The sequence below is a fragment of the Eleginops maclovinus genome, chromosome 19 (assembly GCF_036324505.1).
Source record: "Eleginops maclovinus isolate JMC-PN-2008 ecotype Puerto Natales chromosome 19, JC_Emac_rtc_rv5, whole genome shotgun sequence".
NCBI lineage: Eukaryota > Metazoa > Chordata > Actinopteri > Perciformes > Eleginopidae > Eleginops > Eleginops maclovinus.
Window position 1 is genome coordinate 23,258,908 of NC_086367.1, and position 21,416 is coordinate 23,280,323.

At 40.2% G+C, this 21,416-nt stretch overlaps 2 protein-coding genes across 2 annotated transcripts; both read right to left on the minus strand.

The window, feature by feature from the left end:
• Positions 1-277: 277 nt before the first annotated feature.
• ezra (ezrin a) lies at positions 278-16,576 on the minus strand. Its single transcript, XM_063908790.1, has 13 exons — positions 16,319-16,576; positions 13,071-13,154; positions 10,963-11,058; positions 10,429-10,703; positions 9,296-9,379; positions 8,845-8,991; positions 7,850-7,946; positions 7,495-7,658; positions 6,823-6,953; positions 4,722-4,882; positions 4,040-4,132; positions 3,348-3,620; positions 278-1,527 (listed from the first exon to the last, which is right to left on the minus strand). The coding sequence occupies exons 1-13, from the start codon at positions 16,328-16,330 to the stop codon at positions 1,363-1,365; spliced, it is 1,782 nt and encodes a 593-aa protein (XP_063764860.1). The 5' UTR covers positions 16,331-16,576; the 3' UTR covers positions 278-1,362.
• An 827-nt stretch (positions 16,577-17,403) lies between these two features.
• On the minus strand, positions 17,404-21,006 carry nenf (neudesin neurotrophic factor). The gene is made up of 4 exons (XM_063908792.1): positions 20,774-21,006; positions 19,237-19,297; positions 19,012-19,115; positions 17,404-17,963 (listed from the first exon to the last, which is right to left on the minus strand). Exons 1-4 carry the CDS (start codon positions 20,912-20,914, stop codon positions 17,787-17,789), a joined length of 483 nt encoding a protein of 160 aa, XP_063764862.1. The 5' UTR covers positions 20,915-21,006; the 3' UTR covers positions 17,404-17,786.
• Between the last annotated feature and the right edge of the window lie 410 nt (positions 21,007-21,416).

Genomic DNA, 21,416 nt, shown 5'->3' on the forward strand with positions numbered 1-21,416 from the left:
CTATCACGTACAATGTGTTGGAGCGGTAACCAATAGAAGCGCAAGTGTTCCATAGTGATGTCACTGTGTTCCGTAAGTAAACAAAGGAGTCCAATGGAGGCAGATAATGAAATGCCATCAATTTTGATTGTTTCCAGTAAAAATGCTTGTTAGGATTTAAAGATATCAACTCAAGGATTATTAAGTCTACAGTCATGAAGAGTGAAACAATAAAAGCACATATAAGAAGCTAAAATCAGAGGGTTTTGACTTTATAAAGAATGGAACGTACTCCAAATACTTTCAATTTTAATTTATTAGTTGACAACAATTGGATTATTCTTCACATCTCTATTTTGAACTTCTGTTTGGACATCACCACTAAGAGAAATTCATCCAAAAATCATCATGAATAAAAATAATCGTTAGCTGCAAAATCACTGATTGCATGAATGGAAATTCATTAAATAAATCTAAATTCAGTGAATTATATAATAACGTAATTACAAAGCAGTTAACCATAAGGTTTTTGATCGTTTAGGATAGGTCATTTGTTCGTACAGTATTTCAGGAACACATCAGATCAGTGCTGATGTTTAACGACTGAAGCACGTCGGAGATGTTTGAGTGCTTAAAAAAAACATGTTTTCAAAGTTAAAATAAAACTCATCTTACACGGATCAGCTGTAAGCCAGGTGTGTCTGCAGACAGAGGTGGAAGAAGTACTAGTACTATAAATGTTATACTTATACTTATTTATATCCTAAATGAGTCAGTAGTGGAAGAAGTACGTCACAGCTGGAAAAGACGGAGCTAATTGTATTGACTTTACAAACTGCTGCTGCATATCTTAACCTATAGCTATGAGTCAATATGTATCTACCTACAGTACGACCAGCACCATTAAATGCATGTTTGCAAGATAAATAGTGAAATGTATTTGTTTAAATGAACATTTAGAGTTGCAAACATCAGTATAATGAGTTGTGTTTCCTTAATAATGCTCATAAATTACATCAACTTAATATTTTGTGTAATTTACACTCAAATTTCTGCTTAATTTTAAACACATTTGAATAACTTATTGAATATTGAGCTCAGGATTTCAGACACTCTCCGCTAATAATCTGTTAAGTAAGTACAGCTGTCAAAAATATGTATCTAGTGGAGTAAAAAGTACAACATTGTCTTCCAAAATGTAGGAGTATAGAGCAGTATAAGTCACAAATACTCAGGTAAAGTACTTCTTAACTGTACTTTACTTAAGTACTCGTACCTCATTAAATCCCACCCCTGTCTGCAGACGTCGTCACACTCTGATTAGAAGCGTTGCTGAACCTTTGTGAGGTATTTCTGAGATGTTTCCCGGGGTCTCTGAGGTTTCTACAAGGACTCGAACTCGTCGATCCTCTGCTTGGTGTTTCCCAGGCGGATCTGACGCAGCGTCTTGTATTTGTCCCGGCCGACCCTCTTGTTCTCGGCGTGAAGCATGTCGTTCTGAGACTTCTTGTTGTCGTCCCGGGCTTCTGCCAGATCGGAGCTCAGGGCCTGGGGAGGGAAATACAGATGTTTACACCTTATACACTTAGAGCTGTAATTATAAAGTGGTGCAGCTATGATGTATTTTTGTAGCCTGATCCTGAATGTACAGTCACATGACTTCATGTCACCCCCGCTAAGCTAAAGGCGCCTTATGTTGGGCTATAAAGGAACTACAGCACGGTCACATGACTTCACGTCTCCACCGCTAAGCTAAAGGCGCCTAATGTTGGGCTATAAAGTAACTACAGCACGGTCACATGACTTCACGTCTCCACCGCTAAGCTAAAGGCGGCTAATGTTGGGCTATAAAGGAACTACAGCACGGTCACATGACCTCACGGCACCACCGCTAAGCTAAAGGCGCCTAATGTTGGGCTATAAAGGAACTACAGCACGGTCACATGACTTCACGTCACCACCGCTAAGCTAAAGGCGGCTAATGTTGGGCTATAAAGGAACTACAGTACGGTCACATGACTTCACGTCTCCACCGCTAAGCTAAAGGCGGCCAATGTTGGGCTATAAAGGAACTACAGCACGGTCACATGACTTCACGTCTCCACCGCTAAGCCAAAGGTGGCTAATGTTGGGCTATAAAGGAACTACAGCACGGTCACATGACCTCACGTCACCACCACTAAGCTAAAGGCGGCTAATGTTGGGCTATAAAGGAACTACAGCACGGTCACATGACTTCACGTCACCACCGCTAAGCTAAATGAGGCTAATGTTGGGCTATAAAGGAACTACAGCACGGTCACATGACCTCACGGCACCACCGCTAAGCTAAAGGCGCCTAATGTTGGGCTATAAAGGAACTACAGCACGGTCACATGACTTCACATCACCACCGCTAAGCTAAAGGCGGCTAATGTTGGGCTATAAAGGAACTACAGTACGGTCACATGACTTCACGTCTCCACTGCTAAGCTAAAGGCGGCTAATGTTGGGCTATAAAGGAACTACAGCACGGTCACATGACCTCACGTCTCCACCGCTAAGCTAAAGGCGCCTAATGTTGGGCTATAAAGGAACTACAGCACGGTTACATGACTTCACGTCTCCACCGCTAAGCTAAATGCGGCTAATGTTGGACTATAAAGGAACTACAGCACGGTCACATGACTTCACGTCACCACCGCTAAGCTAAAGGAGGCTAATGTTGGGCTATAAAAGAACTACAGCACGGTCACATGACTTCACGTCACCACCGCTAAGCTAAAGGCGGCTAATGTTGGGCTATAAAGGAACTACAGCACGGTCACATGACTTCACGTCACCACCGCTAAGCTAAAGGAGGCTAATGTTGGGCTATAAAGGAACTACAGCACGGTCACATGACCTCATGTCACCACCGCTAAGCTAAAGGCGGCTAATGTTGGGCTATAAAGGAACTACAGCACGGTCACATGACTTCACGTCACCACCGCTAAGCCAAAGGAGGCTAATGTTGGGCTATAAAGAACTACAGCACGGTCACATGACTTCACGTCTCCACCGCTAAGCTAAAGGCGGCTAATGTTGGGCTATAAAGGAACTACAGCACGGTCACATGACTTCACGTCTCCACCGCTAAGCTAAATGCGGCTAATGTTGGGCTATAAAGGAACTACAGCACGGTCACATGACTTCACGTCACCACCGCTAAGCTAAAGGAGGCTAATGTTGGCTATAAAAGAACTACAGCACGGTCACATGACTTCACGTCTCCACCGCTAAGCTAAAGGCAGCTAATGTTGGGCTATAAAAGAACTACAGCACGGTCACATGACTTCACGTCTCCACCGCTAAGCTAAAGGCGGCTAATGTTGGGTCCCTGCACTGACCTGCAGCTGTTTCTTCAGCCTCTCGTTCTTCTCGGCCTCGGTGAGCCTCTCCTCCTCCTCCCGGTGGTCGTTGATTTCCTGCGTCTGCAGCTCGGCGCTGTAGGTGCTGTTCTCCTCGCTGTTGTTCTCCTCGTGGTCGCTCTCGCTGTCCGAGGAGGAGGATGATGAAGAGGAGGAAGCATGAGCCTCTGCAGGAGCTTCAGGAGAGCCTGAGCTCCTCACATTGTGCAGCTCCTCCTTCGTCTTCTCCAAATCCTCCTCCATATCCCTAGCCTGCGACCAAGAGGAGAGGGTTAGTTTAGTTTATTCTGCCTTATTTATTAGTACTGGTATGACTGGGACCAGTTTATGGAAGAATAGCAGCAACTGATATCAGGTCTGAACCTATTTAAAAAAAACTGTTTTATGACATTTTCTCTGTTTGTTTGAAATGTGTTACATCCCTTTGTTACAGAAGGTTATCAAGGCACAACAAATAAACACATATCAACAGTGGAAAGATGTTATTGTGTATTCTATTATTTAGAATTAGCGATAAATCACTGAAGACACAGAACAAATACTGATTGCACATTAAAAGAGAGGCGTCTGATCAGAAATGAAAAGGAGACGAGCGGGAAATGATTCTGACATTTCCAGGTAATCCAGGTAAGTCTAAAGGAGCCGCTGATCCTCTGCTGCTGGAGACTCACCTTGCTGTGCCAGGACTCGGCCTCCTCCTCCTTCACCTTCTGGATCTCCTCCAGCAGAGCGATCTTGGCGCTGTACTCGGCCAGATCTGCAGCCTGAAGGAGGGAGAACAAACCCACCGTGTCAGTAAAATAAATAGATAAAAATAAACCTGATCTCCTGGCACCTTCAACTCTACTTACACGGTGTCATGAGCAATGAGAGAAGGGGATTACATGTTTATGGAGTAAAGTTGATTAATTGGTCTTTTAATCTTTATTATTCTTATTATAAATGGTTTTATTTATTTGATTTATTTGTATTTTTTTATTTTAAAGGTTTTTATTTATGTTTATTTATTTTATGATTTTTATTTATATTTACTGTTTTATATTATATTATTATTATAGTTATATGTTTATTTAAATTGTCTTAAGTCTATATATTGTTATGTTGTTATGCTGAGAGTCTTTTCTCATGCTGTAAGAGGGCAAATCCAGGGAAATCCCCCAAACTAAAGGACAAATCCCCTAAAATAAAGACTATTTTAATTGAAAACAGTGTGTGTGTGTGTGTGTGTGTGTGTGTGTGTGTGTGTGTGTGTGTGTGTGTGTGTGTGTGTGTGTGTGTGTGTGTGTGTGTGGGATGTGGGCTGAGTGTTTTCCTCTCACGACTCTCTCCTCACGTGAAGGCTCTGATACTCACCAGCTGCTCCTGGCTCTTTATCTGATCCTCCGCCTGCCTGGCCAGCTCCTCCTTGGCGATGATGGCCTCCATCCTCTCAGCCTCCAGCCGGGACGCCTCCTGCTCCACCCTCCTCCTCTCCTCCTCCAGCCTCATGGCCCTCTCCACCTGCTCCTGGAGCTCTAAAGGGACAAAGTCACTTATTAAACAAACATAAAATCACTGCTGGTGCTGTTCGAAATCTGTTAGATATAGATTCCTACGCCTAGCAGTGATCATTGGGATTGTTTGAAGAGCTGCTTCTACACCGTCAGGGCAGTTTGATGAAGCAGAGCAGCAGGAAGTAAAGCAATGTAATACTGTGGACGTACTTTAGGCACCTAAAAAAGCCAATATCAGTCCGAGTGTGCGCTATATTTGGAATATTTTCACCACTTTACTTGGTGTCTTTCTGGGAACTGAAGCCGTTTTCTAGGAACCAGACGCCATTTAAAAAAGCAGTCATTTTACCTCGTGGAACAAGTGAGCTTCTAGTCAACAGAAGCCTCAGTTTGTTGGTGCTATCGTGTGACTTAGGTGTAGTAAAGGTTCACACAAACTAACTCACTGATCGAGTCAGCAGTGTTTGTGCATGGAGTCTGGTGCTTTTGAAAAGAGCATTTAAGCATTTTTAAGACACAAAAGAACATACAGAAAGTGAAGGCTTCTCTTGTAAATAAGGGAAGAAATAAGACAAAGATAATAATGAATTAATAAATCAAATGTAAAAACTATTAATTAAATAAAACAATATAAAAATACATAAATAATAATAAAGACTCATTAAAAGGGAATCTCTCACAAAGATAACACAATTATAAAATATAAATAAAAACCTATAAAATATGTAAATCAACATCAAATAGATACTGAAGAGCAAAGGGGACTTCCCTGATAAAAAACTAATACAAGTATAAAATTAATTAATAAACAAAAATCTCTAAAATGATTCATTAAGAAAAACATGGAAAGGGAAGGCTTCTCTTGCTTAAGTGTCAAAGACTCCTTTTGACTTAAACAGTACTTTGCAGGACACAAGAGTTCCTGGTTTCTAAACTACGATTGGGAACTAACTAACAAATCGAGTCATGAACCTGAGACTTGACTTTTGCCAATGCACTTGTCAGGCGTATTTATTTCACACCCCTCAAGTGAGGAAGAAAAATGCTGTAGCACAGAGAAAGGGGCTGTCTTCAGAGTCTAAAATAACTACCTCTGTATTCTTCAAAACCTCCAGACACCATTCAAATAAGAGCACTTTTACCCTGCTGGACTCAGGGCTTTCTGGTCTTCAATTAGTTTGTTTCTTTGTGTGACTTTGGCTTCTTAAGACCAATAAGAGCCAGAAACTCACTTGTTCCACCTAGAAAAACTACTGGAGTCTGGTTTCTACACTCCTGTCTGACACGGAGTGAGAATATAGCATACACTTAATCTGATATGTAGGTGTCTAGAATACGTCCACAGGCGTACATTGCTTTACTTCCTGCTGATCTGTTTCTACAAACTGCAGATTTGACTGTCTTTCAGAGCCTTAAGGAGGTAAAATATGCTGTATTTCACAAGAAAAAAGGCAGAAGTTTAGCAAAAAAAGTCCTAAAAGTTCATTATACTATCATTTTAAATCATATATATATTTTTAGGGATTTCTTTTGTGGGATACATCAGATGGGAACCACAGATTTAAAGCATATGTGCAAAAGTGATTCCCAAATCAGACCATCATGCAGCCTGGGACATTTTCTTTCTATGCATTTACACTGAGGCTGAATTCATGTCGCTACTGATTTCTAGTTCAGACGTCTGCATTCTTATTCGGTATATGAAAATAAATCAATGACATCATGCCAAGGAATCAGCTGTTATCATTCTGAAACACAAGCAATTGTTTAGGAAGCTATGACGGACCTTTGTTAGACATGAGGGCCCAGTTGTTCTCTGACCCTGGCAAAAAAGTGTTAAAACTGAGATGTAGTTCAAGCAGACGACCAGCAGGGGCAGTGAGGAAACGCTGTGTGGTTCTGCAGGATATTAAGAGCAGTTTCTGTCTGAAATGAGTCAGATTTCTGTGTCTCTGTCTCACCTCTCTCTGCTCTCTTGGTGGTCTCTTCGAACTCGTGCAGCTTCAGCATGAGCGCCTGCTTCTCCTTCTCCATGTCCTCCTTCTCTCTCTCGATGGCCTCCCTCTTCTTCTTCTCGCTCTCCAGCTGCTCCCTGCAGAGCACAGGAACAAAACACTCATAATATCTAATAATCCCAGCCTGAACATTTTAAATACCTATGTTTGAAGCAGTTATTCTCAAGTTGGGATGATTTAATGGAATTCTGGACAATTGCATTGTTTTCAGAATCTAAATTATTGTATTTATTTAGGGGTATTTTGGGTTTCGTGACAATTTCAGGATTAAAAATATATTATTAAAAAGTATATTATAATATTATAAAATATGTAATAATATTAGCCAGTTAAATAAAAAATGTGCAATAAAATACATATTCTATAAACGTAAGAAATTTAAGCAAAATGTTGAATAAAATATAAAATAAAATGCAAATATTTACTTAAAAACAGGAAATGAAAGTAAAATTGTGCACACTGTAGTGCAATAAATAACATGTACAATAAATATCGTGGTGTTTTAGTATTAATACGATAATAAATAATGAATAAAAAAGGTTTGGTTGTGTTTAATATCTTCCTAACATATGTGATTATTCCAAAGGACATTTATGAGACCCCGCCCCCCGCCCTTACCTCTCCAGCTTTTTGCTCATCCGCTCCTCCTTTGCCTGCGCCTTCATCTGCTGCACCTCGATGGTGTCGGTCTTGCGGCGGCGCATGTACAGGTCGTGGTTCCCCATGCACAGCTGCAGGATGCGCTTGTTGACCCTCAGACGGGGAGCGTAGAAAATGAAATCCTGGAGGGAAATAAAACACACATCACGTCAGGGTCTGGTTTCATACGTGACGCTGCTTAGGGCTGATCTGAACTTAGTCTGGATGGTTGTCAGGAAGTCTTACTATGTGTGTGTACTGATTTGATTTCCATCATGTGTATTTATCTCCTAATTAGCACGAGATGCTTCCAGAAGAAGTGTGAAACACTTACAGGAGCTTTCTTGTCGATGGGCTTGATGATGAATTTCTTATCGTTGAAAGAGATGTTTCTAATTTCGCTCCAGGGGAAGCCGATCTTTGGAGTGAGCCTGCAGGAGGACACAGTGACGCAGTTTGTTTATGTCACATATTCACAGTCTGAAAACTCTTAGCACTGACACATGTGGTTTCAAGTTGTAGTAGAACCAGGAGGACTCGGTCAACGGCCTCTCGAAAACATCAGCCAGGCGGTCAAACGTGATATTTATAACTCCAGGTTGTTTGGAGGTCGATGACTGCGAGTGTGTTGCTCTCCAGCTACAACTGGATGTCATCAAATGAATAAAAACATCTGGTTTGTGAGGAGACACATTATACCGCATAACCACTGGAAGGAATACTTTCACAGACCAAAAATGTAGGACAATATGGACAACAAGTATAGACGGATGGTTTGCTTCACTCTTTTAGTATTTATACATTTTATTTATGTTTTTGTATCTAATCGTTAACTTTTCATGCTTACCTTTAAATATATGCTTTTATTTGACATTTTAAATCATACAAATCGTGCAACAGACCAGGGTTACTTGGGGTTGGGATTTTTTAAATATTAAACTGTTATTTTAAAGTGTGTTTTGCAAAATGACAAAACTCCTGAATATCATTTTAAAAATGCATTATTTTACAAAGTCTGACGCAACTCACGTCTCATTTGAATCTATCGTTCACCACACGCATTTTTTAACACCTCTGCACAAACAGTACCTGCAGGGATGAATAACGTTTCCATTCAGAAGTGTTTTAAATCGTAAGGTTTTAGATAACATGCAAGTTTCTTAAGTTGGTTTTGTTGTTAAATTGGGCCAAAATCTACTTCAATTCATCAAGACTTTCCCTGCCTCAACAAAGACTTTCTCCAGCAGTTTGAGGTAAAACAGGCTGAGTAAATAGCTCGTGCTGCAGGTGAATAATTCCTTTAATAAGGTAACTGATATATGGTCTTACTTGTCGTCCTTCTCGTAGATGTTGAGCCCCAGAGCGTCGACTCCGAGCCACAGGTCGGATCCCTTCTTGTTCTTGATCTCAAAGTAGTTCACGCCGAACATCTCCAGATCCTGAGCGATCTTCAGGTACTCGATCATCGCCTCCTCCCTGTCCCCGTCACACACACAGGTCTCATCAGGTCATCACCTCCTCTCCTTTTCAGATAAACTAATTCCTCTTTTAGAGCCGAGACAGACGTTCTTTAAGTTACCAGCTCTGTTTGGATCGGATCCCAAGTCGGTATAAGACCTTTGTTTTCAAATGTGATATATGTTTAGAGTGAGCTAACAAAAACCTCATGAGGCTGTTTTATTGCAAAAAGTACATTATCTTCTTTCTAAAGTTACAAAAGAAAAGACTTGCTGTAAAAGGAAGAAGAGTGAATGGATAGAGCTGAGATTCTAGGACGTACTTGAGCATGGACCGGTGCTCCTGGTGCCAGACCTGGATCCTCTCCTCCCACTGCTGCTTCGTCAGCTTGTGTTGATCCAGCACTCTGAAGTATGAGAGAGGAGAGCATGAATATATTATGCAGAACATTTACTATTTACCAGCGCTCTGAGGGGGAGAAGTGATCACACTGAAGACAATATATCTCCTGTGTGGAGCTAAACACACACACACGCTGCACTGCAGTGTTGTGCCTCTTGTTGGTGTGTGTGAGAGCACACAGGTTCATAATGGAGTCAGCGTTGGAGCGTTACGGCTCGGATGATTTCCAGGTTTTTAAATGTAGTTTGCATTTAATTATGTACCCTTTTTTGAAGTACTTTAGTCCTTTTTTGTATTTGAGGTGTCACAAGATGATATTAAGTAAAGGAAACTAGAAAATGACATGTATGTGTTGCTTCTTCATAGTCAGCTGTATATCTTTTCTCTAATGCCAGTTTATTTGTATTTCTTCTTTGAGATATCTACACTTTAGAAATGTGCCATGCCTTGTATTGCATTATCCTGCTGCAACACAAACATTTCCAAGTAATTCTTATCTTATCCACTCCTGTTTTCTTTGTGGATTATAAAATAAAAATGTACAAAAGAAATCCGGAAAACTCGTTTTGAATACGTTTCTTTGTCAGAGTGGAATATTTCTTTTTGAAGTAAATGTAAAATCAGTAAAACGATATCCAAATACCTGCATGCAACCTGTGCAGAGGAATTACAACAGAATACAACAAGTGCTTTAAATAGTAAGGAAAGTCGTATTCTTCTTTAGTAATAATAGAAATATGTTTTAGGGTTACACAAAATGCCAAATCCCATCCCACATGTAACCCTGGACCATTGCACTTTTAAAAAATGTTCATATGGAAACATTTTAAGGGAAGTTATGAAGAAAAGCTTGGATTTTACTGCACGAGTTGTTGGAGAGTTAGTAAATGGATGTGTTGGTTTATAGTTTTGCTGTTGTTACAGGTACTAAATCGATCCTTTGTTCACCTTTGCTTGCAGGAAAAGTAAACACTTAAGTTCCAGGAACGCAGACTGAGTTATCCGATGATTTTAGTAGTGACGTTTTCCCTCTAAGACCTCCCCCCCTCTCACCTCTTGGCCAGCAGCCGCTCGTTCGACAGGTATCCGGGCTGAAACGCCGATTTGTCCTGCTCTCCGTACTTGGCCTGCACGGCGTAGGAGGCCAGCAGCACGGCGGACTCGGGGGGGCAGTACACCTCCTCCCCAAGGATGTCCTCCTTCCCCTGCAGGAAGAACAGCCTGCGCGTGACGTCCTGGATCAGCTCCTCGGACACGTCCTCCGGGTAGAACTTCACCCTCAGCTTGAACTGCAGCGGCGTCTCCTTCTTCACATCCTGGGCCATCACCTGGGGGGGCGGAGGGGAGGAAAGGGAGGTGGTGAAATAGAGGTTTACAGTAGATTCATGACATTATAGACCGGTATGCAGTTCAGTAAGGTGTAATAGATTACAGTGGAGCATGCTAGGGCTGCACAGTTTGGAAAAAATAACTTATGAACATATGAAATATATCAAAAGTAGATTAGAGTCTGGTAGATTTATGAAGAGTGAAGCTTAATGGACAGGAAGTCTGCACACTCCTCCCTCAGTGAATCCCTAGTTGTACCTTCTTGTCGTAGTTCAGCCAGGTGAGGAAGCCTTTAGCGTCGACGAACTGCAGACCGAAGTACCAGACCTCACGCAGCCCGATGGTCCGGGTGACCTGTCGCACAAACACAGGCAGACAGAGACAAACACAGACATACAGAGACAGACAGAGACAAACACAGACAGACAGAGACAGACAGAGACAAACACATACAGACAGAGACAGACAGAGACACAGACAGACAGAGACAGACACAGACAGACACAGACAGAGACAGATACAAACAAACAGAGACAGACAGACACAGACAAACAGAGACAGACAGACACAGACAAACAGAGACAGACAGACACAGACAGACACAGACAAACAGACAGACAGACACAGACAACAGACAGAGAAAGACAGAAGAAATGTTAAAGGCCTGTCTCCATTTGTTTTGCGTGTGTGGGGCAAGTGTGTTTGTGTGTGTGTGTGTGTGTGTGTGTGTGTGGGGCTGTGGGGTAAGTGTGTTTGTGTGTGTGTGTGTGTGTGTGGGGCTGTGGGGTAAGTGTGTTTGTGTGTGTGTGTGTGTGGGGCTGTGGGGTAAGTGTGTGTGTGTGTGGGGCTGTGGGGTAAGTGTGTGTGTGTGTGTGGGGCTGTGGGGTAAGTGTGTGTGTGTGTGTGTGTGTGTGGGGCTGTGGGGTAAGTGTGTGTGTGTGTGTGGGGCTGTGGGGTAAGTGTGTGTGTGTGTGGGGCTGTGGGGTAAGTGTGTGTGTGGTAGCGGCGAGAGATGGATCACCAGGACACATCTCGTTTGGTTTCCCCTCGTTACTTTTTATGGAAGTAGAAATGTTTGCCTTATTTCTAGGTTTGTTTGCGAGTGCTCTGGTTAATGTGCAATATTTGATCCTGAAACCGTTGACTTATGTGGTTTATTTAGCACGTCTGAGGACAGCCACCTCAGTCACATCGTCCTGATTGTCTCGTTAAGCAACGTAGTGAACTGAATTTATTTAACTGATTTCTCATTTCTCTAAATGCCTGCTGCCTCGAGTCTCTTCCTCGCCTCCTCCGCTCAAGGAGTCAAGCGGAGGAATCAAGGAGGTGCAAAAGGCTGAATTAAACAACCAGGATGTGATGTACAGCACAGATACCGTACGGGATAATGCACCAGTGTGACGGTAGCTGAGGAGATGGGTATACTGAGAGCTTCAGACCCCTTTATGACGGTGCTGCGTTCATGTTCAGTGCAAAGGTTTAGTAATTCGGTAAACTCAGAGGAAACTGGGCGTTATTCTGTCTGCAGGTCACTTTTCAGAGTAAGTTAAAAAGGATCAAGATTTTGGGTGTGTGTTTTAATTAGTCAACTATTCTGGGAGGAGACCGCCTCGTTGGGTGTGCATTAGTTTTGATGTTTATCATCAGACTGACAGTATAGGGAGGGGCTTTAAATGCACAGCTAAGAAAAACGAGCTTTAAAAAAGAGACATTTTTATCAGAAATTTAGATTTTATCTTAAAAATCTAAACGAATAAAAAGTATTTTATATATTTATATAGGGGATATATTCTCTCCATATGCTACAGTACAGTAACACAACATAATAAAAAATCAAATCAAATAAAATGTATTTTTATATAAAATAAATAACATTTAATGAAGTTTATTTTATCCATCTCATAATTAATGATACAGCAGTATTTTTTACCACCAGAATACATTTAAACACGTTAGAATTGCAAATAAAAATAGTGTCCTTTGATTGTTCTTCGATAACATACCAAAACTGTTGGTAGTAAAGTACTTCAATACTTTTTTGAGGTAATCCTGTGATTTTTAGCACCAGGATAAATTTAAACTAAGCTTTATCGATAAATGATGTGAATAATAGGAGGCTCCTTTGATTGCTCTTTATATAAAACCACTTATATTGGAAGTTAACTTACTTTTGAGGTGATTCAAATGTATTTTAGGGTTTCATTTTATGCTAATTTCTTCTTATTCCAGTGGATTTCATAGGAAAAAAGGTTGCATAACTATAATTTATGTGGAAGAAAACTGAAAGCAATGAGAGTGAAAAAAATAGAAGAAATCATGAAATAAAAAGAGTTTTTCTGGTGTTTTTCCCACAGTAAGACACAGACCTGGTCAAAGAGCTGCTTCCCGGTGGTGTTCGGGTGGAAGGAGAACTCCAGCTCTGCGTCCATCGTGGTGATGCGCACGTTGACCTGCAGAAAAAAGGTCGATCAGTGACGAGATAACAGGGATTTCTGCTTGTAAACACACGAAAAAGCTCTCTATTCAACCAAGCACTTACCTCCTATCCCATAATATATACACACGAGTCCAACAAACCTGCAGTTAACCACATTTTTCCACCTTAGGTTGCAGAAAAATAGCTGCTCAATTTTAATTGCTTCATTACGAAACAGCTCTTTTTTCATCGTTAACTCCTGGATAATAAAGTAACGTGTGTGTGTGTGTGTGTGTGTGTGTGTGTGTGTGTGTGTGTGTGTGTGTGTGTGTGTGTGTGTGTGTGTGTGTGTGTGTGTGTGTGTGTGTGTGTGTGTGTGTGTGTGTGTGTGTGTATGTGTGTGTGTGTGTGTGTGTGTGTGTGTGTGTGTGTGTGTGTGTGTGTGTGTGTGTGTGTGTGTGTGTGTGTGTGTGTGTGTGTGTGTGTGTGTGTGTGTGTGTGTGTGTGTGTGTATGTGTGGGATGCCTTTAATGTGGAGCTGTGAAGTCGGTGGTTCATAAACCCTAATTGCTCTGTATCTCGTCAGACTTTGGACTATCCTTGCCGGGGTGCCACATGGTTGCTCCTACACAGATTAAAATATCAAAATACTGCGCCGTGCCAAGTCGCCTTTAGACCAGTCAGGCGTTGGAAAAGTCTACGGTTGAACTGAGACGTAAATCTGGGGGTTTCTAGATTGAGTTTCCACTAAAAAACAGTCTTAATAATATCCCAAAAGCATGGAAAACATAAAGTAAATTTAATGAAATGCTGTGAAAACTCGAGGTACTCTTTTTCCACTGCAGTTTTAATTACCTTGCATAACGTACTTCAGATAAGACTATAAAATACAATGTTTTGTTATACATCGAATTACTGCTGGAATAAAACATTTACAACGGTTTGGATAACAGTTTATGTCACTTATTGTGAAAATATTATCGTCTCAAGTTGGAGGATTTACTGCTTTTCCTTTAGAAAGTTGTAATTTACTGATTCATTTCCCGAGTTGAGTTCTTTAACTTTATACTTTAGGTACATTTTGCTGTTTATACTCCATTTAAGTACGGGTTTCAAAGCAGGGCTTGGACTTTTACTTGTGGTGAAGTATTTTTCTACTAGTAGAGGCAGTATTAAGATAATTCACTTCAGTACAATTTGCAAAACTAGTGTACAAATATTCAAGAAAACGTCCTGATCACAAGACATAAGGATCAAAGTTCTCATTATGCAGAATTTGTATGTAAATCTGCGTGTGTCGGTAGTAACTACATCTGTTAAATACAGGTAGTGCAACATGTGCAAATAAAATGAAGTAAAGTAAAAGTATAAAGGAGAGTTCATTTACTCAATGCTGTACTTGGGTGTAATATTGAGGTATTTGTACATCATGCTGCTTTATAGTTTTACTTTACTACCTTTCTGAGGCAGATGTTGTACTTTTTACTCCACTTTACTCATTTTACAGATGTAATTACTTGCTACTTTCTACATAAATAACATATTGGGTTTAGAAAATACACAAATATACACTGATAATCCTAACAGAAGTATTCGTAATCTGCCCGGCAACAACAAATAACAGCATCAAAAAACCTCTCATAGGTATTTCAACAGGATAATACGATACTGTATACAAATATAACACTTTTATGAGTACTTTTACCTGATATATTCTTTACTTAAGGTACCTTTTTACTTCTATACTTTAACGTGTAATGGAGTATTTTCAAAGTGAGTTTACATGAGTACTTTTACTGAGGTAAATGATCTTATTACTTCCTCTAGTACTGGAAAATACTTCACTACAAGTTAAAGTCCAAGCCCCGCATTCACAACTTTACTTAAATGAAGTAAAATGTACTTGAAGTATAGAATAAAAGTACTCTATTAGACAAAAAAACTCGACCTTTTTAGTAAAATCTCCCGTTTAAGAAGATATAATTGCACAATAAGTTCTTATAAAAGTAGCTGTAAATCTTTTATTTCAGTGTTACTTGTATAAACTCTTAGATAACTTGATTTATAACAACAAATCATATTTAATAAACCTTTGTGAAGGATGTTATGTAAGGTAATTAAAGCTGTAGTGAAGATAAAGCACCTTTAACATGTAAAACGCAGCGTACCTTGAAACCTTGAAACCTTGTTTTAGTCAGACTCATTTTACAGTATTTCACAGTAAAGGCTCTGAAATCAGACACACTGCGTTTGTCGCAAGTTACACAATCCTTTTATGAAGTTACGCTGGAGCACACCCTGAGTGTCGTAAAGATAAAAACTCTGAGACTTAGGCAACAAAAAATCCATTTCTGAAACCTGCACCGAGTTTCTCCGTTCACTCCGATGACTGCCTCGCTCCAGCTGATGCAGCCCGACCTTTCCTCCAATCATTGACGGTTCAAATGATCATAATGGGAGCAGGAATCCATTCAAATCTGTGTAAAATCCCACATTGTGTTCTTTTTTTTATCTATGTATTAGGATTTTCCTGCAGACCTGCTGCCATGACTCTAAAATGTGTTTCATTTTGAGTTAAATGCGAGTAAAACTGGAGGTAAAATGTCAGAATGACCTCCTTAAGAGAGGCTTTCTCCTTGGGAAAGTCAATATACGCTCAGATCTGATGTCGTAATGCACATTTCTTATCAGATCTCCTACAGACTGATGCTGAAACTTAGCTAAGGACATTTAGGACGCGCTTTTATAATGGAAAATAGATTATTGGTGCAGAGTCACGGGAGGAGAAAACAGATATTAAAGCATACAGTCATGAGATGTTGGGGAAAGTCACTTCAAAGCTTGTTAATGTGATTCTAATCAGTTAAGCTCAGCCACACACTGTCTAACCGAGTGATAAAAGAGTGTTTAAGTAGCTTTGTTTCTGACAGGAATGTGTGCAGCATGGGTCAAACTCTACATCTGGTTAATGAGTAAAAGCCAAGAAGGAGAAGAAGAGGGGAAGGTGGCTCTTAGAAACAACTCACAAGCTTTAAAATACAGAGACAAATGTGATTAAAACGATAGAAACACACATTATTTGAGCGTTAAACTCATTTTCCTCACTTTAACACATAAACCCACGGCCTTTACTTCAATCCTGAACCAGGAAGAGACGTTGAAGTGACGCGTTTGATAAAATAAATCACAGATTCTTACTGTTTTGGGCATCTTGGCAGAGGTTTTTGAGGGGGCTCCAGCAGAAGAATGTGTTTCCAGAGGCTGCAGTGGGCGACTGGCAGCAGAATGTACACCTGATAAAGGAAAGGCAGCTCCACTCCGGTGGCAGACTGAAGGGCAGGGCTGCTCGTCCTTTGAACTCGGCTGTAGATCGCTCGCGGTGACGTGGGAGGTGCGGCGCTCACAGAGGCAGAGGCTTGCTTACCTGCAGCAGTGTGACCGGCGACAGCTCCACCTAAAGACAATCGCCTGCCTCAGCACAGGAAGTGGTGACCTTTGGTCGGGGCGTGCACGGCTGTAAAGGCCCGGACGGACTAATCATGCTGCCTGCTTGGAGGTGACATGAGTGAGTCATGAGCTGCCATAAAGACATCAGATGACATCTGCTGGGGGTGAAACTCAAGGGACAGAGAAGACTTGAGAGGTTTCAGATTTACACTCTTTAATGAGAAACAAAATCAGGATTCAGTCGGAGTTTAAAGTGGAAATAGACACGTTTTTATCCTTAGAGAGGAGATATTGTGCTCTTTTTCAGGTTCACATTAGTCTGTAGTGTCTCTACACTGACTTTAATGTTCTACAAGCGCTTTACCTTTCTCATACTGCACCTCTATTCACCCTCTGTCTGAAACCAGAGCCCAGTCTGCTCTGATTGGTTAGCTGGTCGGCTCTGTTGTGATGGGTCAACCTGCTTAGAGATGTCCCGCCCCTTAACCTATCAGGTGTTGGAGCGCTAGCCAATAGGAGCCAGAGTGTTACATAGTTATGTCACTTTCTTATGAAACTTTGGGATTTTAGCCTCTGCAGACCATTTACATGCACCAAAAAAAAGGAAGCAGAATATGGCATCTTTAAGGGTGGATTTAAGGCACAATGCTGAGAGAAAACAAAATGCAGTTTAGTGTTATCAACTCCTACTCAATGAACTTAGCTAACAGCAGCTCCAGAAGGAGTTAGCAACTAGCCTATTGCCTCCCTAATTATAAACTGTATATATTTTAGGGGCAATGCATTAACTGTGGGAAGCAAATATAGAGACAGATCAATTACTGGAAGAGCCAATAGACGGAAAATCATTACTTTTTTTATTTTTTGGGACAAAATAATACATTTGAAAGGCAAAACCATGAGTTTTGAGAAAACTTTTTACAATTGTAAAGGCTCAATATTAAGCGACTCCTCGCTATCAATGAAAAAATAAAAATCTAATTCTAATAAGAGTTTTATTTAATATATCTACTCTACATTTCCCAATCGAGTAAAACAAAAGGTACGAAAAGGGATGAGATGGTTTGAGATGGTTTGAAAGGCACAGTGCATTTAAAGCTCTCAGATAATAAAGCATCCTGTAAACATTTAGTTCAATAAAACACGTTTCTATATGTATTTGTTCTTCTCTTCTTCACGTAAGGGAGGGATTACAGCGTCAATAAAAACAATCATGAGGTTAAAACTCATCTTTGATCTGGAAGAGCGGCTGGTCCTCAGGTTTGAAGGCTCTGTTGGGACTCCCGTCCTCGGTGAGGATGCGGGACGCGGTGTAACCCACGATGGGATACTTGGTTTTATACGTTCCTTCAAACACACTCTCCAGAGACTCCAGCTGATCCTCACTGAGGCCCGACTGTGGGGACACACACACACACACACACAGAAAACACGTGTGTGTAAAAAATGGCTCATTACGATATCTCCCCTATTGGATATAATTATTAAAAACTTGAAAGTTCAGAGGAATGTTGAGAGTGTGACTGAAAGTCGTCCCGATGCTGAGTAGGTCTTAATATCATTAGCTGTATTTTTAGGGTACAGCAAAGAATGTCCAGAAATACAAAATAAAAACCTACACTGTGTAGAACTGATCAAATCAGAATACACTTTAAACGATCCATTTAAAAAAAAATCCCCAGATTTTGAAGAAAAAGGTAGAAAGCTTGATTGATTTACGGCCACATGAAGGTAATGATAAAATGGTGGGACATTTTTAAAAGTTTGAAAAAATGTTTACAATTATTTAGAAAACATGTCAGAAATTGGAGAAAAAATGAGGATTTTTGAGGAAAAAGTGATCATTTTAAAATAAATAAAAATCAGAAACGAAAACAGAAAGGAAAAAAAAGCTCCTAAATTTCTCATAAAATGTGAAACAGTGTAAATGTTCACAAAACGTAAGCTGCGACTACGTGAGAACTGTACTAGCTATCAAAGAATATCCAGTTAGTCGAATAAAGTCCACAGTCTCCAGAACCGGTTAAACTTGTAACTTTTGTTCTACGTTAAAGAACGCAGAATCGAAATGGGGTCAAAGTGGGCTGTTTTTGAGCTCTGTTCAAACGGATTCCTCTTCTCCATAGAACTCCGATCCCTGTCATTCCGCACGTTTTGATGTGTTTTTGGGGTGTTTCGTGTCAACGCTGCCGGACGATTAACATATCAAAGATGTTCTTCGCTTCTCTACGGCCGTAAAGAAGCGAAGAACATCTTATACTCGCAGGTTCGGTGCATTGAGACAAAGGTTTCTGTATGATTACATGAAAGCTTTGCTGGTTTTGCAGCCTGATACTCAGGTGTCACATATCAGTGCGTCTCCACCTGTGGGAGCCAACCTCAACAAACACCTTGTCCTCCTTTGGGAAACACTGGTTGGATGAATTCAAAGACACTACACTCACAATGTCTGATGTCAGGTCTGCAGGGTCCAGAGACATCTTAGCCACCGCCCGGGTGGAGTCCTTACCAACCAGAGCGTTGTATGGAGCGCCTTTCCCATAAAACTCTGCAATGGGAAAAATAAAACCCCTGGAATCAAGGAATGGATTTGAGAGCAACGTATGTTTTATATCGTGCAAATCATGATCTCCTAATCTCCATCAGGTTTGTTGGAGGGGTTTGGTTACCTCTCCCCTTTGTGACGTCAAACACAACTCCTTTGATTGCCATGTAGATCGGCTGCCCCTCCTGACACAGGGCGGCACAAACACACCGGAAAGATACACATGTTCAGACATCCAGATCCAAAGCGTTACCATGAACACGTGCATGCACACCCAGCAGTTTACTCAAGTACTGTAATAAGTACCATTTTCATGTACTTGTACTTTGACTCAAGTACCAGATCTGAGTACTTCTACTTTAACTCAAGTACAAGATCTGAGTACTTCTACTTTACTCAAGTACAATATCTAAGTATTTCTACTTTAACTCAAGTACTGTAATAAATACCATTTTCATGTACTTGTACTTTGACTCAAGTACCAGATCTGAGTACTTCTACTTTACTCAAGTACAATATCTAAGTACTTCTACTTTAACTCAAGTACAAGATCTGAGTACTTCTACTTTACTCAAGTACAAGATCTGAGTACTTCTACTTTTACTCAAGTACCAGATCTGAGTACTTCTACTTTTACTCAAGTACAAGATCTGAGTACTTCTACTTTTACTGAAGTACAAGATCTGAGTACTTCTACTTTTACTCAAGTACAAGATCTGAGTACTTCTACTTTTACTCAAGTACAAGACCTGAGTACTTCTACTTTTACTCAAGTACAAGATCTGAGTACTTCTACTTTACTCAAGTACAAGATCTGAGTACTTCTACTTTTACTCAAGTACCAGATCTGAGTACTTCTACTTTTACTCAAGTACAAGATCTGAGTACTTCTACTTTTACTGAAGTACAAGATCTGAGTACTTCTACTTTTACTCAAGTACAAGATCTGAGTACTTCTACTTTACTCAAGTACCAGATCTGAGTACTTCTACTTTACTCAAGTACAAGATCTGAGTACTTCTACTTTTACTGAAGTACAAGATCTGAGTACTTCTACTTTTACTCAAGTACAAGATCTGAGTACTTCTACTTTTACTCAGTACAAGATCTGAGTACTTCTACTTTTACTCAAGTACAAGAGCTGAGTACTTTTACTTTTACTCAAGTACAAGACCTGAGTACTTCTACTTTTACTCAAGTACAAGATCTGAGTACTTCTACTTTTACTCAAGTACCAGATCTGAGTACTTCTACTTTTACTCAAGTACAAGATCTGAGTACTTCTACTTTTACTCAAGTACAGGATCTGAGTACTTCTACTTTTACTCAAGTACAAGATCTGAGTACTTCTACTTTAACTCAAGTACCAGATCTGAGTACTTCTACTTTACTCAACTACAAGATCTGAGTACTTCTACTTTTACTCAAGTACAAGATCTGAGTACTTCAAATCTGCCTAGTAACTAAAGGTATTAAATAAATGTAGTGGAGTAAAAGTACACAGTACACACAGACACAGACACAGACACACACACACACACACACACACACACACACACACACACAGACACAGACACACACACACACACACACACACACACACACACACACACACACACACACACACACACACACACACACACACACACACACACACACACCTCTCTGCCGTCGTATCTCCCCAGCTCCTCCTCGGTGAACAGCCTCACAGGTTTGTTGGAGGTTTTGTGTTTTAGTTTTACATCTTCTGCAGAAGTCGAGGAGAGCGCGAGGAGCAGGACACAGATTCGCGCTGTTGCCATGGCACAAACGTCACTGCATCCACTTCCGTGTTGCTACCGGAGGGAGGCGGTGATGCATTTACTGCCGTTGGGATTTTCGGAAAAGCCTCCCGATGCGACCGATTCCATCTTTATGTGGAGGACGAAACATGACATAGGTAAAAGACATTGATAAATAAATACAATGAAAACAAAATATGGATAAAAAATTAATACAGGAATAATACAGGTATAAATAAATAGATGAAGAAACAAATAAATATGGATAAATAAATAAATAAATATGGATAAATAAATAAATAAATAAATATGGATAAATAATAATAAATATGGATGAATAAATAAATATGGATAAATAAATATGGATAAATAAATATGGATAAATAAATATGGATAAATAAATAAATATGGATAAATAAATATGGATAAATAAATAAATATGGATAAATAATAATAAATATGGATAAATAAATATGGATAAATAAATATGATAAATAAATATGGATAAATAAATAAATATGGA